The sequence below is a fragment of the Terrapene carolina genome, unplaced genomic scaffold, assembly GCF_002925995.2.
Source record: "Terrapene carolina triunguis isolate 2854851 unplaced genomic scaffold, T_m_triunguis-2.0 Scaffold132, whole genome shotgun sequence".
In the NCBI taxonomy this organism is placed as follows: domain Eukaryota; kingdom Metazoa; phylum Chordata; order Testudines; family Emydidae; genus Terrapene; species Terrapene triunguis.
In genome coordinates this window covers 3,545,948-3,563,571 of record NW_020664483.1, presented here as the reverse complement: position 1 = coordinate 3,563,571, position 17,624 = coordinate 3,545,948, and the positions used below count along the sequence as shown (strand labels likewise).

At 41.8% G+C, this 17,624-nt stretch overlaps 1 protein-coding gene across 1 annotated transcript; it reads left to right on the top strand.

The window, feature by feature from the left end:
* The first annotated feature begins 1,127 nt into the window (after nt 1-1,127).
* LOC112120809 (bifunctional protein GlmU-like) lies at nt 1,128-9,193 on the top strand. Its single transcript, XM_024219973.2, has 4 exons — nt 1,128-1,150; nt 2,327-2,509; nt 3,859-4,041; nt 7,903-9,193. The coding sequence occupies exons 2-4, from the start codon at nt 2,336-2,338 to the stop codon at nt 8,152-8,154; spliced, it is 609 nt and encodes a 202-aa protein (XP_024075741.1). The 5' UTR covers nt 1,128-1,150; nt 2,327-2,335; the 3' UTR covers nt 8,155-9,193.
* Nucleotides 9,194-17,624: the final 8,431 nt, after the last annotated feature.

Genomic DNA, 17,624 nt, shown 5'->3' with positions numbered 1-17,624 from the left:
GAAATAATATATTTTATTGGACCAACTTCTGTTGGTGAAAGGGACAATCTTTCAAGCTACAGGGAGCTCTTCTCTGGGAAAGGTACTCAGAGCGTCGCAGGTAAATACCATGTTGGACAGATTGGTCTCAGAATGTGTTAACTCAGGGCTTCTCAGACTTTTGTACTGGTGACCCCTTTCATACAGCAAGCCTCTGAGTGTGACCCCCCCTTATACATTAAAAACACTTTTTATATATTTAACACCATTATAAATGCTGGAGGCAAAGCGGGGTTTGGGGTGGAGGCTGTCAGCTAGCGATCCCCCCATGTAATAACCTCATGACCCACTGAGGGGTCCCGACCCCCAGTTCTCAAAACTCCTGTGTTAACTCCTTATGCTAAACTTTCAAGGAGAAGTGGCCCGTTAACACCTCTGCAGTCATAGGACAAAAAAGGGGTTAGTGGGTTGCAGTAATGACATGTTTTAGGCCCCCATCAGCACAGTGTCTGAGCATCTCACAATCTTTAACATATTTACCCATACAACACCCCTGCGAATTAGGGAAGTGCTGTTATCCCCATTTTACAGATGGAGAACTGAGAAACGGAGAGACCACATCAAAGGTCACCCAGGAAATCTGTGATAGAGTAGGGACTTGATGCCAGGCCTACCAAGTCTCAGGGTAGCGTTCTACCCACAGGACCATCCTTCTCAAGTAGGGGAGATGCAAAATTTCCTATCTTCTTTCTTGAAATGTTAATCCTTACCTGTAACGTGAAACGGGGCTGCGCCTCCCAATTATTTTAACAAAGGAGACAAGTTTAGAAAAAAAGTTCCAAATCATATTGTTCTTGAATATATGGAGATACAAACACATTGACTGTAAATTAACAGTTTTTTCAATTAAGGTGGAACATAAACCATCGTGATACAAACGGGGCTTGTTCCGACACCTGATGAATGGCAACAGAAAGACTCTAATTGATTTATTGGGCGTTGGCCCACATACATAGGCGGGGCAGGGTCTCTCTTTAAGAGTTTTGTGCTTTGTACAGGTCTGTCGCATCTTACGCTGGGGTTACGTTCCGCAGTCAGCGCGTAAAGCGAAAATCGCGTACAGTCAAAATTACATTGAGTGGAATGGCGGACGGAATTGCCCGCACTACAGGTACGGTATTAAAATTGTTATTTTTCTCTCTTTTTTTTTTGTTTTTGCCGACTGCGTAAAGGTGAAATTGCGCATGTTAAATGCACGTAAGATGCAACAGACCTATATAGTGCTGAACCTATTGCTGGCATTTAACAACTAATCATAACGGGGAGGCAGATCTGTTTCCTTTTTTGCAAATGTACCCAGATTCCCAGGGATTGTCTGGAGCTTGCAATCGAACGTTAGATAGCTCTTTAAAACCACAGGCTGCAAGTCTTAGTTAATTTTCACTTTGTCCCTTTATAGTTCTCTGCAGGACTCTAGATATCAGGGGGACTGAGAAGCTTTCCAGATTAAAGCAAAACATATACACTGAAAATAGCAAACAACTAAATTGCTGCCGTTTTAACATGACTTGATATTGAGAAACTCTTTATATATCATAACAGACAATGAAGTTTCGGTAGGGGCTCTAAATCACTTAATGTTGAAAGGAATCCCCAGATGGCTTTATCAAGTCACTGTGTAAAATTGTTAGAGATCTCCACCAGCTAATAAATTTGATTTGGGGTTTGTTTTGCTGGCATTTGTTCAAACCCTCCGAGAACTATAGTTACTGTATTCGAATTCAAAATTGAAATGCCTGGTTTGCTATCCTGTGGGACTGAAAATAAAATTCAGGGCTAGAATATGAATGTTGGATGGTTTTCTTTTTAAGTCGGTACATTATTATTTGAGGAGATATAGCGTAGGATAAAACCATTTATTTTGTTTCAAATATTTTATTGAGTAATAAAACTAGCTTACATTGTTGCCACATGTGGGGATGTGTGCCTGTTACTATGGAAGGGAGATAAATAAAGAAATCACTACCCTAGTCCCACCATTTTTCACTTTATGACTCTGGCCTCCATGCTCCTTGTTCCTTATACCATGCAAAATACATCAGATGAAAAGACTAGATTGTGCCATTAGATACAGCCCAGTGCACACGCTGCGCTCTGGGTCGCGCTGTGACTAGACACCAGGGGTAGTTGGGTATGTTTTGTTCTTGTGAAAAACATAAATGAAAAGAAAAACAGTTTTGTTTCTGTCCAAAAAAATTTTAGCTGATGTTTTTCTATGTCCCCCACCCCTGCAATTTAGTAAAAAAAATTGAAATTTCTTATAGAACCTTTAAACATTTTTTAAAAGCTGTTTCAGATGAAAATGATCAGCTCTGCTAGCGACACCCGCAATTCTCTCCCCACTCCTCCTTGCTCTGGGAGAGTAGCAGTTTGCTGCGGATCTATATCAGAACCAACCTATGCTCATTGCTGGCTCACCTGTGCTGACCAGAGGCTCTGCCCCTCCCTGATCATCTGCTCTGGGGTGGAAGTAAGCAGTCGTGTAGTCCCACTTACTCCTATCTGATCTGATTGCCGGGTTCAGGTAGCCCACACAGGGCCAGCACAACCCATTAGGCAACCTAGGCGGTTGCCTAGGGCCCTACAATTTGGGGGGCGGCGACCGCTGCAGTATTTCGGTGGCGGGACCTTCCACCGCCTCTGTGGGGGGCGGCATTTCGGGGCAGGACCTTCCGCCACCTAGGGCGGCAGAAAAGCTGGCGGCGCTCCTGAGCCCACACGAGGGTTTAAATGGGGGTGTCACTGCTTTGTGCAGGCATCTGGCAAGTCACAATCTTGGCCTAAGACCAAAGGAATCTGGACTACATAACCAAGGTTTAGGGCCATTACTGAGATTTTCAAAGCCCACTGGCGGATTTAGCTGTGCAATGCTCATTCATTGCTGTGGCAGTTTGGTGGCTAAATCTCCTAGGTCGGCTTTGCCAAACTCAACCAGTATCTCCAGGAATATGCAAACTGACCATGATGCTGCCCCCCCCCCCCCCGACACTGTGCGTTATTTGTCTGCCAAGCTGAGTCTTATGTAGGCAGTTGATTCCATTCCCCCTGTGGGTCTGATTATAATCTCCTACGGCAGCTTCCTCCTCTCTAGCCTGCTGGACTCTCCATAACCCCTTTCAGTCTGTCCAAAATGCAGCCACAAAAATCATCCACTTTGTTTCAAGACCTGGAGAGGCAAATCTCCTGGGGGAGGCGGAGAGATAAGCCACGCAGTGCCTGACTTTCCTGACGCTGCGCCACAACACTGGAAGCCAGCTGATATTTATCAGCGGCCCCATGAGCTGTGTGAGGATATTGCCCAGCCTGCAGAACCATGAGCAGCAACTAGGGACAGCTCCAGAAACATGAGGCATCACTGGGTGCATCTCTGAAAGGAAGGTTGGTTTTATGGTTGAGGCACTGGGCTGGCACTCAGGAGATCTGGTTCAAATCCTGGTTTTTCCATGGACTCACTCTGTTGCCCTGGCAAGTCCCTTAATTTCTCTGTGCCTCAGTTTCCTGTCTGCAAAGTGGGGATAACAGTTCTTCTTTTTCTCCCTCCCTTTGACTATCTTGTCTATTTAGACTGTAAATTCTTAGGGACAGTGTGTCTGGACAGTGCCTAGCACATGGAGCCTCTAGGAGATACAATTAACACTTGCTTCAAAATGAGAGAGAATATCACAGAAAGAGGGCTGCTCGAAGACCATGCAATAAAAATGGATTTACTAACATATTCTGATATACTCTGCTGACCCACTGAAACTAGGCTATAAAGGATAGATTTATTAAGGAAGTCAAGTACGAGCTATTACCATTGTAAACTTCTCTTCTACACAGGCTGGACCTAGTGCCTTTTCTGTTTATGCCCTCCGTTTGGGGCCTGGGGAAGACATCGTCACCTCTTTGTTAAAATTTGTAGAAGATAAGAAGCTAAAAGCTCCATTTGTCATGACTTGTGTGGGAAGCATCACCAAAGCAACGCTGAGACTGGCCAACGCCACTGCTTCGAATACTAATCAGGTACCTGACACATGTAGTGATGTCTTAGCAATGCATATGCATAAATTGGTGTGTGCACAGAGCTTTCCTGGAGATGTGTTCCATTCCCGATTAACTCACGGCGAAGTTTAAGGGCCAGATGTTCAGCAGGTGTAAACTGGCATCGCTCCACTCAAGTCGATGTAGCTGAGGATCAGGCCCTCGGTGCAGAGAGGCAAGCAGATCTCTAAATCTGTTCTGTTCTATGTCTAGCCATAGCCCATCAACCATATTTTCTCAGTAAGTGTGTTATCTTTATTGCTGTGTGTTTAATTAAGCATTGAGGTAAATTAGATGGTCCTAGTTCAATATTCAAGGATGTTTCTTAAACTATAAATAGACATTTTGATCATGTGTCTGGGTCCATTAACGGGCTTATGTCAACAATAAAATGTCTTCCAGTTAGTATTTGTAGAAGGGGGGAGAGTCTTCGTGGCCGAGATTGCTGGGCTCTCCCTTCAGAGCTATGATCCAAGTCCTGTCGGGCCACTGAACAGAGGTACCGGCCAGAAAACCTGCAACCAGCAGTGGCTGCATGGGATGGGCTCTTTCTGTTCCTCTGGCTCCTCGAAGGTAAAGGAAATGCCCTCGGCAACAGTACCCACTGGCTGGCTTCCTGAGATGGGGCCTTAGGCAATACACATTTTTTCACTTTTGGCCCTGACCCAAAGTCCATTCAAGTCAATGAGAGTCTGAAGTTATTATTGTAATTATTCCCGCAGTAGCTAGAGGTCCCAACTGAGATCAGGGTCACATTGTGCTGGGGGCTGTACAAGCACATCGGAAGAGACAGTCTCCGCCCTGGGGAGTTTGCAGTCTAAATAGAGAGACAAAGAACGGGAGGCAACATGGAGGCACAGAGAGGGGAAGTGACTTACCCAGTGGGTCACTTGGGATATGTCCGCACTGCAATTAAAAACCCACAGCCGGCCCGAGTCAGCTTGGGTTGGAGCCTGCGTTGTGGGAGCCCACGAGGAGGGAGGGTCCCTGAGCACAGGCTCCAGCCCTAGCCTGAATATCTACGCTGCAATTAATCAGTCCCTTAGCCTGAGCCCCGCTAGCCTAACTCAGCTGGCACGGGCCAGCTGCGGGTTTTTAACTGTGGGGTAGACAGACCCTTGCAGAGGGAGTAGAACCCAAAGTGTCTTTATATTATTATTCATAATAAAAAAATAACAAGAATTGATCATTAAAAATGCTACTTTTTCTAGATTTTTTAAAAAACATAAATTCCCTGCTGTTTATTGTATAAAAGGAGAGATCACAGTGGGTGGGAGTTTGGTATTTTTTTTTAAATCAGTGAGAGCTTACCCTTTCCTTGAATCTAACATATTTGCTCCAGGACTGTGTCACCGGGGGAGTATTACACTATATGGAACCAAGGAAAAATCAATGTAAAAGTTGGGGATTATACAACAATTGTGCATTATTTCTAAGCTAGGTCTGAGTCATGTGGGCTTCCCCTTTGTCAATACATCTACTGGAAGAGACAAATGTACAAGCCTACTTAAAAGTGGCTAGTGATTTTGAGTGTCTCGGTATTTGAGGGGCCCCACTTGGTGCCCATTAATGGGGCTTGATTTTCAGAAAGTGCTGGGCATCAGTCCGTTAAAAATCAGACCCCTTTGAGGTGAGTCTCAGGTGGAGCACTCAGAAGCAGAAGCACCCAAAATCATTAGTCCATTTCTAAAATTTGAGCTGTGTGTGCACGTGGGTGTATGCATGCACACGTGTATATAATGTCCATGTAGTGGCAACAAACTATTCCAAGACCCCAAGTTTCCCATAAGAGTGCTCATTTGTTGAACAGCATCTTCCACGTGTTGCTGAAAAGTTCCTTTGTTGACAAGATAAACAGAGAATATATGTGAATAATGATTAAAAACTTGGTGTTTGAACAAGCTGGGAATGCTCCTTTGTTCCCATCTAAGTTACAGTTGCAACAGAAGCTGTTTACAAGAACGCTAAAGATCGCCAGGTTGGTATTTTAATGGTAGTTCTCTGCATTTCCATTCAGGAGACCTGGTATAATTCCCACTCTTTGGCTCTCCTGGCCATGAATGACTAGCAGTGCTACACAGGCGCTCCTGGGGCAGGGAATGTGTCTTTTGTCCTTCAACTCTGATTCCTTTTGACAATGAAAGAGTGATATTGATGTTTTCCAAAGGTTTCCCATCCACCCTCCTCAAAGATGAATGACAGCTGCAAGAAAGAGTCTGGAGGGCAAAAGGGTTTAATGTCCTAGAAAATTCAGGGTTCTGTGGAGTATGCAGAAGATTTTCAAAGGGATACCTCACAGATTACTCACCTGTCACTTTCCATCCCCCAAAGCACTCAGAAATGACAGACCAGTGGCAAAGAGGTGACTACACCCCTGAGGAAGAATGGACTTGTTAAGAAGCGGAGCTGAGGCCTGGGCACTCTCTTTCCTGTGTGATCTTAAATAAATTAGAACCCCTCTGGCCCTCAGGTTCCTTGGGTGTAAAATGGGAATCTCAGGGGTTCCCCACCTCCCCGTGTTGCTGGGAGGCTTCCAGTAATTCAGTGATGTCTGTGAGGCACTTTGAATTCTTTGTATCGAAGGCATTTTGTGATTGCAAATTGTAACGCGTACCTGGAATTATGCCAGGTCTAGGCTTGAGTAATCCAAAGAGTCCGAGTACTTGTCAAGCCGGCAGGTCAAAGGAAAACAAGATACTATGGTGCTTTCCCATGTCACTCCACGTCTGGCAGCTGAATTCCAACATTCTAGTGATTTCCCCCTACAATGATAAGTGCTGCCACAAAAAGAATTCTAAAACACTATGCTACTCTCTAGCACTACCACTTCACACATTCCCCCAGTCATTCATCTTCCCCAGGGGTGACTTACCTGACTGCTAGTGGAGCTGAAACATGAAGACCTGTATTTTCTAAGCAAAGCCAACAGCGGTGCCTGCTAAATTGCTTACATATCTGTTGCACTCACAAACCCCTATATCTGTATACCACACTACCCATTTGAATGCATGGTTACTCACCTATTGTCTCCCCATTATGATAATCTGGCCCAAAGTAACTCTCAATACTCTTTTTCGGGTGGTTATTTCAAATGGTTTGAATATATACAAGTAGAGCTTCTGTTAGCTATACTGGCCCGCCTTTCCAAAAATGACTAGTAAACTGAGGTGTCTCCATTTTTGGATGTCCACTTTGGGGTCTTCTAAAGGGGCCTGATTCTCAGAGCGACTGGGTGCTCAGCCATCTCAGGAAACTAGACTCCTTTAAGTGTCTCAAGTGAGGCACACCAAATCAGTTTTGAACATGTAGGACCTTTTGGTAAAATTTTCAAAAGCAACTAAGTAACATCGGTGATTGAAAGTCAATGGGACTTGGGCTCTTAAGGGCCAGATTTTTTAAGGTATTTAGATGGCTCAAGATGCAAATAGGCACCTAGTGGGATTTTCAAAAGCATCTAGGGTCCCGATTCTCAAAAGTATTTAAGCACTTGACTCCTTTGAGGATATGGACCCTCGGCACCAAAGTCTCATTGATTTCCTATTGATTTCAATGGGAGTTAGGTGCCTAGGCACTTTTGAAAATCCCACTGGGCACTTATTTGCATTTTTGTGTGTCTAAATACCTTTTAAAATCTGGCTCTAAGTGCCTAAGTCATTATTGAACATGGGACTTGGGGGCCCATGTCATTTAGGTGCTTTTGAAAAATTTAATCCTTTGTTCCTTAAGATTCTAGAATGAATGTGTGTCAGCCTATTGAGATGTCCTTGATACCGGAATGTGAATAAAGCAATGTACACCATATTGGCAACTGACATCCAGTTCTTCTGTTTTAATTGTTGTTAGATTATTCATCTAAATGAGAGGTTTGAAATCGTCTCCTTGGTGGGAACCCTGAACAAAGCACCTCATCTCCACATCTGCCTGTCTGATAAGGATGGGAAGACTGTCGGAGGGCATGTTATAAGTGACTTGGAAGTTTTCACTACAGCTGAGATAGTGATCGGCGAATGCACGGGCCTGCAGTTTACCCGGGAGATGGATGATCGCACAGGTTTCCCAGAACTTGTCATTAGTTCTCGCTCTGAAAAGGCTTAGTAATTTCTTCCCTGTAAATTATGTGACATGCCTCAAAAAAAGTGGATTAAATAAATGGGGTTGGAGCATGCCTTCCTTTCTCTTAGCTTTTAGCTTATTGATTCAGACATATTTTCACGCAGAGAATAATCAATTCTTCAGTGGGAGGACAGAATAAAATAATTTCAGGCAAACTCTTCAAATGACTTGTCATTAATTTGCCTTTTGCCAGCACTTGTTCACTCCAAACAAGATGTGTTTAGCTTCCTCCAAGTATTAACTGAGTTGTGCCCTGGGGATTTTCTGGGACTGATTGGCCAGGAAGGAGGGGGGCGGTGGGGGCTGGCGAGGGCTAATGAATGCACTATGTTTGCTCATCTTTACAGAGTCACTTATTACCACTAATTGGGAGGGACAGTTCAAACAAGCACAGAGGAGCAGTTGTCACATGAGCGTGACATGGTTTTAAAGAGGCAGTCAGGGACGATTGCACTGCCTGGTCCTGGCCCCTGAACTCTGCAGCATCCTGGCTGGCAGCCTAGCATATCTCCTCCTCAAAGTGGAGCCTTTGTCAGGGAGTGCTATTAGAAGTCAGCAGTCTTAAGAAATCTGGGCAAGACAAGTCATTTGAGGGAGCTATAGACAGACATGCAGCTGTCTGGGACACTTAGAAAGTCAACAGCTGACGGAAGGGGTGGACTTCTGGCTTGGCTCGAAATGGATTTAAAGATGTGATCTGAATTAATTTGTGGTGCATAGTTTGGGTTTGTTTTCCTAAAGAGTTCCTTCGATTTAAGAATAGTTGGTGGTAGTAGGAGTCTAATATTAATACCGGACATGCTTTGTACATTGTTTCATGATGGTACCTGTTGATTGTTTCCTGTCTGTTGCACTTAGCAGAATGCAGAAATGTTAATTTCTGACTCTGTTTGGCTGGAATGACAACTCCCTCCAAACACAGCTAATGTTTCCAAGTTATTTTTGCTTTTAAGTGTTTCCCTTCCAAATAAATTCACTGTGACATTCCCTGATTAAAACCATTTGAATTAATGTGGTACAAACAGATTGCGTCTTTCACATATAAATTTACCTTCAGCTTCAGCATCAATATGTTTTGCTGGTTTTTGTGGGGGAATCTTTGATTAAAAGAATTAACCAGGGGTAAATATATTGGAAATCTTAACATAATTTTGTCTACCTGCTACATTTTTGGTTCAAGATAAGTTGTCCAATGGGGAATTATAATAGGTTGGAAGTAATGGGTGGCGTGTAATGTTATATGGGGGTGTGGAAGTGTGTGAGAGAACAAACTTTATGAAAGAGGGATATATAATGAAGACCTGTTATATTAGGTTCTAAATCTGAAAGCCCTACTGAATGTAGTCCAACGGGACTATAGTAAGGGCCAGATTCTGATTTACACTTAGGCCCCCTCTACATGTCCTTGGCAATTGATATATTATTGTTATCAATCATGATAATAATATTGTGTCCTCAGTCCCCAATCGGGATTGGGGCCGCACAGTGTTGGGTGCTGTACAAACATCCATTTACATTGCCAGTGTGGTGTAAAAGGCACTTTGTGTAAATGAGGATCAGACCCCAAGTGTTTGCACGATCGGGCCCTTAACTGGTGAGCTATGGAATAAAATAAATCCTTGATGACCAAGTGGTAGGGCTGAGCTTTGAATTCTTGTTTTATTAATTCTTCCAAAGAACTGACCAGTATAAAACTAGATGGAATGGAGTCTATTGTTGCTAGGCCCAATTCCCTCACCCTTTCTCCATGCTGAGTAGTGCCTGACTCTGAAAATAGCTCCATTGGAGTCAGGAGCGTGAGTGAGGGTGGCAGAATTGGTCATTCGACTTTTTTCAGCTCACATGTGTCCATTTCTGGGGGTGTAAATATGGGAGACCTGACTCCCGTGACAGTTGCAGATGCTCAGCACCTCTCAGGATCAGGCCCTCAGGACCCAGGGACCAGTTCAGCCAAGTTGTTTCATTTGAAGTATGTGCGTAAGTGCTATGGTAAAGGAGGGTGGTTTGTTGAATGGGAGCCCAAATCCTGCTCGCCTGTGCGCTCGATGAGTCCCTATTGAAGTCAATTCGCTGTTCTCCCAGGCCCCACAGAGAGCTGGTTTGGGGTGAGAATGGGTAGGGCTGAGGGCAGGGGCGGCTCCAGGCACCAGCCTAGCAAGCGTGCGCCTGGGGCGGCAAGCCACAGGGGGCGGCCTGCCGGTCGCTGTGGGGGCGGCAGGCAGGTGGCCTTCGGCGGCGTGCCTGCGGGAGGTCCCCGGTTTCGGCGGCAATTCGCCGCCGGGTACTCCAAAGCCGTGGGACTGGCAGATCACCCGCAGAAACGCCGCTGAATCCGCGTGACCAGGGACCGCTGCAGACCCGCTGCCGAAGGCCGCTTGACTGCCGTGCTTGGGGTGGCAAAAAACATAGAGCCACCCCTGGCTGAGGGGACCACACATCTCACTCCCCCTTAACCCTATGCCCTACAGAGGTTCCTCAGGAAATATAATACAGCCCACACTGTAGGGCTAGGGACACCCCGATCGGCATCCTGGAGATTATGTCGTTAGGAATAATCCCTGGTAGCATGAATCCCTTTGCTGGAGAAGGGTGGGGACACCATGGATACGTGGCTGAGGCGATGGCTGTGAATGGTTATTGATTCCCTGGGGGTCACCATGGATCTCAGGGGATATGCAGGTTTGGGGGAGTTGGGCCCATGGCCTCTTCTGTCACCTAGCAGAACAATGTGAGGAAATCATGCAGCGATTTCTTCCCCCTTCAGTTCCTGGGGTGGGTTTTACAATAGGAGGGGAGTGAGCCAGACCACTGGATTCCATTAGTCCTTGTTTGCTGCCTGATTTTGAATGCTAGATTCCAGTTAGAGTTCAGCTTTCTGTCAGCGTTTCCAAGCCTATATTCTAGTCTGATTTTTTTTTTAAAGGAAAAGTGGAAATGACAGGCTGGGTTTTTGTTTAAATAGTTATTCCTCTTTCCTTTACAAAGAGCACCACATTTTCTGTTTTAGTGCAGGAATACAGAGATTATCTGCATCTGCGGTCTGACTTAAAATACGTTCTAAAGATGCATTGTACGCACATTGTTACAGAGGAGGATAAAGCTAAGGAAACCGTCTTAATCTGAGAAGTTAGACTAAACTGCTAAAGCACCAGAAAAAATTGTTTGTGGGTGGTTTGAATTCTAATTGACCATAAAGATACTTTCAAAAATTATATTGTCAGGCGAGTTAATAAGAAATTAGAACATTTATCTGAGTATGGAGAAAAGAAAATGGATTTGTTTTGCAGTCTAGTCTGTTTTAGATTTCTTGTGTCATAATAGAATGAATTTGTTGTTCATTGATACCTTAAGATACATAGGGTGTTGTGTTTTTTTAAGGATGAAAACAATGTGCCCTTCACTTTTGCATGAATGAATGAATTCATTTATTTTTCTTACCATCCGGAAGTCATTTATTTTGCCCTGAGACATCTGCAGGGTCTGTTTACGTATGATGGTTGCAGGGTACTTGGCAAAGATGGAAAAGCCATGGGCCGTAATTGTTCTTGGTAAAGCCTAGCATTGTGGGGGGCTGTGGGTAAATACTGGAATAATAAGTATATGCTGATCCATTAGGAAGCTTAATTGAACTAGTTTAAGAAATATTTAAAATGTTTAATTTAAGCAAAATAGAGGTGACATACCTCCAGTAAAATTGCTGTTCATTTGCCCTTACATGGACAATGATATTTACAGGCAGCCACAATGTATTTTGGCCTTCATTTCCCCAATAATATTTTAAATTATTTTAATTGTCCTCTTAAGATCATGAATGACGAAGACATTTTAGTAAATAGCAATCACAATTAATTGAATGTTCTGGTCAGTGTCATGTGTTGTTTTCTGTCATAGTTTAGCATTAATTAATGGACATCTCTTTATTTAAGAAAGAATGAAATTACCAGCTACTAAGGGCAAAATCCTGGTCCATTATAGCCAATGGCAAAGCTCCCGTTGATTTTAATGGGGCCCAGGTTTCCATCTGAGGGTCTAAATATTAATATTGAAAATAGTCAAAAGCAGAAAAACAGTTTTAAAAAGGATTTTCCTTTCCTTATTTTTTGTGCATTATTGTACATTGTACTCCTTATGGTTTAGTACCCACAAACTTTTTCTACTGTTAGTTTTTCATTTCATAACAATTTCTAGATTTTTATATTTAGAAGAGGAATTTTTTCTATTAGTTTTATTTTTATACCTTTAATTATTTTTTTTAAATTTCTCCATATCTGTGGAAAGCACCTATCCTGTAGCTTTAAAATGCTGTTATTAAAAATGTATAAATGTAAGGGAAAATCCTAGATATATTGGACTTGCCATCTTTAAAACCAAGACCATATTCAGCAAAATATTTCAGCATGTGCTTAACTTTAAGTGCATACCTAAGACCATCCTTATTTAGCAACGCATTTCAGTAGATTCTTAAGTCGCATTGAATCAGTATTAAAGTTATGTGTACATTTAAGTGTTTTGATGAACTGGGACCTTAGTCATCTCTACCAAAAAGATTGCAACCCCTCATCATCTACCAAAAATGCCCTCCTCATGCCATTCCCCATACCCAAAATCCCAAGAAAATAAGACCCTTGAGATACTGTTTTACATTGGACAGAGAAATACACATACTTTTATCTTATGTTTTTCTCTCTTTCCAGTATGCATCGTGGACCATGTCACTCGAATTGTAAATGCTCCAAAGAGACAATAACTTGCTTTGGAACTGGGGTGTCATCATCGAAAGTGTGCAGTTGTGTTTTGATGTCAACAATAAAAATGTTCTTTTCTTGGCATCCACCTCCTATTCTGTTCTGCTTAGGAGCTCACACGGGTGTCTAGGGACCACATTCTTCCAGGGATGTAGGCTCCTACATTTCATTGATTTCCATGGCAGTTAGGAGCCGTAATACCTTTCAGGATCTGGGCCTAGGTGCCACTTTGTGAAGGATGGAGACCCCTGGAACCCGAGTGCTTTGCTTCTGCTGTCTTGGGCCCCGATCCTGCAAGCCGATCTATGTGGAAAGACTCCTGCAACCTGCACAAAGCCCCACCTATCTCAGGTTCGGAGCCTGGGCCATTTTGAATCCCGAGTTCATTGTTAAACCTCCCTCTCTTACTTAGTGATGCCTTATTACTACCCTCCTGCTGGAGAGCCTCCGATTGGGTTTACCGGGCAGCAGCAAAGACGTTAGAGATGGAAGAGACCCATTCGAACATCAGATCCGTCCCTTCTGTAAGGGCAGAACACGGGGCTCGCACAGGTGTTAAGCAACTTCAACTTCCATTGAATCAGGTGGACACTCAGCCCTTCCCAGGAGGAACTGAGGCCCAGACCCTCAAAGGTATTTAGGCTCCAAAGTCCCAGTGGGATCTTGGCCTCAGTGCTTTGAAGGAGGGACCTGCAGTCCCTTCATTCCTTCCACAGACGTCTGCAAAGCAACTTTCATGCTGATGCCAACATCCTGCCTTACCTGCCCCAGGAAGTGTTGAAACACCAGCATTCAGAACACTAAGGGTCAGATTCTGATCCCCTCACTCCTGGGAAAAGCACCTTCCTCCCTCAGTAGCCCCAACGGTCTGCAGGAGGAAAGTATCTGCCCCTGAATAAAAGCAATTCCCTCCCCCCTGCCCCGAAAACTTGCTTCTTTGCATCCTGATTTGATGTCGCTTATATTTTCTTTCACAGTCTCCCCTCCCCTACAGCTCCTCTGGTGGCACTTAGAGTGCAGAGCCTTGGCAAGTGGCTTTTCCCCAACCTTCTGCTCTGCACACAACCTAACAGAGAGCGATACAGCCTGCTTGCTACCTCCCCTTGAGATCAAGTACTCTGTGTGCCTCCACTTTATCCGGCCGGAGTATATTTAAAATAATCTAGTGGTTTTAGATAGGGGCAATGTAGGATTCTCTTTGGCTTTGTTAACTGGTGTTTCCTACTGATGGTGTAGCATTAGATTTAATTTTAGGTCTGTATAAAGTACACTGTGAATGTAATGCAAAGTTTATTGTGGCATCTCTGAAGTAGATGTCTCTGAATTCGATTGTTGCTTTTATCATCCGGCAAATACCAGGGTATAAATACGATGACACTTACTTGGTGTGATAATCAGGAATAATCTGATTCTTAATATAATTTCTCCATGAAAAGGTTTTGGAAATAATATATCAAATTAATGGTTTACAAGAATGGTTTTAAACATTTGAAGGGGGAAGGGAAAAACCCAAACCGCTTACCTAAAGACCTTTTCTGTACCATGAATAAATTCGCTCTTTGCCTAAAACTGAAGCCTAAAATTGGTTTTGATTTTTCTTTAAAATTCAAATCTCTGATGTTCTTAAATTGAACAAATGATATTTTTTAAAAATATATCAGGCTCCAACATCTGCAGATTATGATTTGCATTTTGAAATTGGCTGCTTGAATTGAACAGGGATGAATACTGTCAGTCTTCTTTTATTCACTCAGTTTATTTAATGAAATGCTAGAGGTCAACCCTTTGTCCTTAAATTAGTTACTATAGAAATCTTTTTGTACTTTTCTGCTTGTTATGATGTCTTCTAAGCAGAAGAAAAGGTTGCCATTAATTATGTCTTTGTTGAATATGGATATCTATTCATAGTTAGTTAAACAGTTTCAAACAAAATTAGCATTGAGCAACTCTCAGGCCAGCTTTAGGTTGGTTATCAAGAATTTTTTGCTAAGAGAATGCTCTTCTGCAAGTGTGCATTATCTAATATATTCAGCTTTCAGTTGCTAATTTTTTTTTCCAGATGAAGATGGGCTTAATTGAGGTTGTGCTTTTAAGTTTGTAGAGCTCTTCAGCATCTCATACAAAAGCATCTAGAGGCTTTTCATTTGTCTTGAGTATGTTTTAGATGTACAAATATTATTTACTTTAAACTCCAAATCAAAAGGCGCACAGTAACTATTTTAAATAAAACATTTTTCTCTGCTGAAATATATATAAATTCAAAGCAGGCATTTTTTTTCATTATCGCTTAATAATTTTTTTCAAACAGCTGCTATTAACAAATTCTAGGATAACACTGGAATAGCAGTTTAGCAACTAGTCTCAAGCAGGCATTTAATAATGTAATTTGCTGTGAGCTACTCAAAAATAGAGGCCATATATTAAAATTAAGATATAGCTACAGTTTCATGTCTAACTCTCAGCTAAATGCCATTTTGAATAGGACTTTAAAGATTAATCTTCCATAGTTTTTTAGAAAGGTCTAAATATAATGACAAAGTTCAATTCTTCAATGAAACCAGCACGATGTGTATTAATCTATAGTGATTTTTATTTTTTGGATTCCAGCCAATAGTGCAACCCATAATAGTTTTCAGCAAGTAATCGGAAATCCAAGTTCAGTGACAAGTCTAAAAATACTGGCTGGTTAGAAACTTAGGATCAGGCTTTTGGATAGCGAATAGGGTATCCGTGCATGAACATTTGTTTTAATACATTTCTGAGGAACAAAAATAACATTGGTCATTAATGATTGGTTGTCTGGCCTTAAAATCAGACAGTAAAGTGCTTGGCATTAAAGAAAAAAAAAGAGCTAGCAGGAAAATTAGAAGTTAATTAGGAAAAGCCATAAGAAAAAGTAATTGTGGTAGCTGCGTATTAATCCTAATCATAAATCAAATGACTATAATGATCACTCACAAAAATAAAATGTATATTTCAGAAAAGATTTCTCTCCCTATTTCCCCTCCTGTAGCTTGTCTTCAGTATACCATCGCTGCCTTTCCACCAACATTAAAGATGCTTAGAGAGGAAACTGTAACCTTGTAATGCTTTTAGGTATAATGTACATATTTTTCATTTTAAAAACTAGCTCACAATGACATTGTAAAGTAGAGATCCCAAGTCACCCTTATTATCATGGTGTCTCCTTGAGCTGAACCTCTGAGAAATGTGAAGGGGAGACTCTTTGGAATGAACAAATCCTTTAGCTGCCTATAGTTATTTATTAAAATAGACTGGAGAGATAAAGAATGGGGACGGGGAGCAGAGGAAAGGGAATATCTATCTATCTATCTATCTCCAGATAGAAAAGATTGGGACCATCAGAACACAAGGATCTATTAGGTATACGTTTAAGGAAAAATACTAACATCCTGACCATTGTAATTAGCATTTGGATAGTTCTAGTGAAAATGCTTGTTACGAAGGTGGGGTGAATGTGTTTGCATATTTGTGCAAAAGAGTTAAAATAGGAAATAAAAGAGAAATCTAGGTGGGACAAAATGTTCTCATCGAGTGTAAAGAAAGATGGTGAAATGGAAAACATACTTCTTTGTTTTCTGAGGGTGGGTGAGGAAAAGTAGTTGCAGTCATTTCATTTAATGGACTGTATTCATTGTTGCAGCCTTGTTTAATTCTATTACTCAACCAAAATAATCCCTGTGTTAGCATTATGCTTCTATGTGTAGTGGGAATAAGGTAATGCAATCTTCTCTCTACATCTTGACTGATTTTATAAACTTAACAGACTATTAAAAAAAATCTTTGAAGTCAACTTTCCACTTGTGCCTTTAGCTCTTGAACAAGTACTTTTCTGGTTTTTCTTCTAATATATAGATTCATCTTCAGTTCTGTGAAGAGCTTTTACATTTAATCCAGCACTGGAATAGCAATTTGCTGCCACGGCTTTAAAACAGGTTTTTTTCCTTTAACTATCTCAGGATGTAGGTACTTTGGGCTAATCTTGAAAAACAATGTCAACCTGTCTTCCTTGTGTTTCAGTTTTGGATCGCAAATGAAAAGCTGGTAAAGTATGTCTTGACCAGATTGATAAAACAAAAATTGTCTAGAACTGATACTCTAAAAACAATAAGAATCCTCCAGGTTTTATATCAATGTCACAATAACAGTCAGTATTCTTAACTTTGTGTCAACTTCAGAAACCACTGCACTAAAAGTGATTCACTGATCTGATTTTAGCTTTAGTAATCCCATCATGATTTTGGGCTCATTTTTTCATTTTTATTTATTTATTTTAATCTCATGAAGCTTTTCTGGGAATTACTGTGATTTTTGATGTCACTGTATGTTAACTGTTAATCACTTAGAATTGCTTCTTTCTCTCACTTGCTGAAATTGATGTTACTCAGGTATTAAAAATTTATTTTGCTTGAGGAGACAGCAGTATAGACTATCAATATGTTTATTACAGAGGAGGAAAAAATCACAGTAATGGAGAAGGCTCTTTTAACAGCTGTATTTGTTATTAGGCATCAATGATTCATTTAAAAAAACCAAAAACTTTGTAAAAAGATAGTTTCACAGTTCTGGCAAAATTCTGCTTTAAAGAAACATTCATTTTTCTATTATAATAAAAAGTACCTTTAATCTCATATGATTTGAGCAGTGGTTTTCAACCTGTGGTCCGTGGGCCCCTGGGGGTCTGCA

Excerpts from the sequence above, each read along its gene's own strand:
- LOC112120809 (XM_024219973.2), top strand. The coding sequence starts at position 2,336 with ATGAAAATGATCAGCTCTGCTAGCGACACCCGCAATTCTCTCCCCACT. Across the intron at positions 2,510-3,858 it reads TCATCTGCTCTGGGGTGGAA|GCTGGACCTAGTGCCTTTTC; the intron begins GTAAGCAGTCGT and ends TCTTCTACACAG. Across the intron at positions 4,042-7,902 it reads CTGCTTCGAATACTAATCAG|ATTATTCATCTAAATGAGAG; the intron begins GTACCTGACACA and ends AATTGTTGTTAG.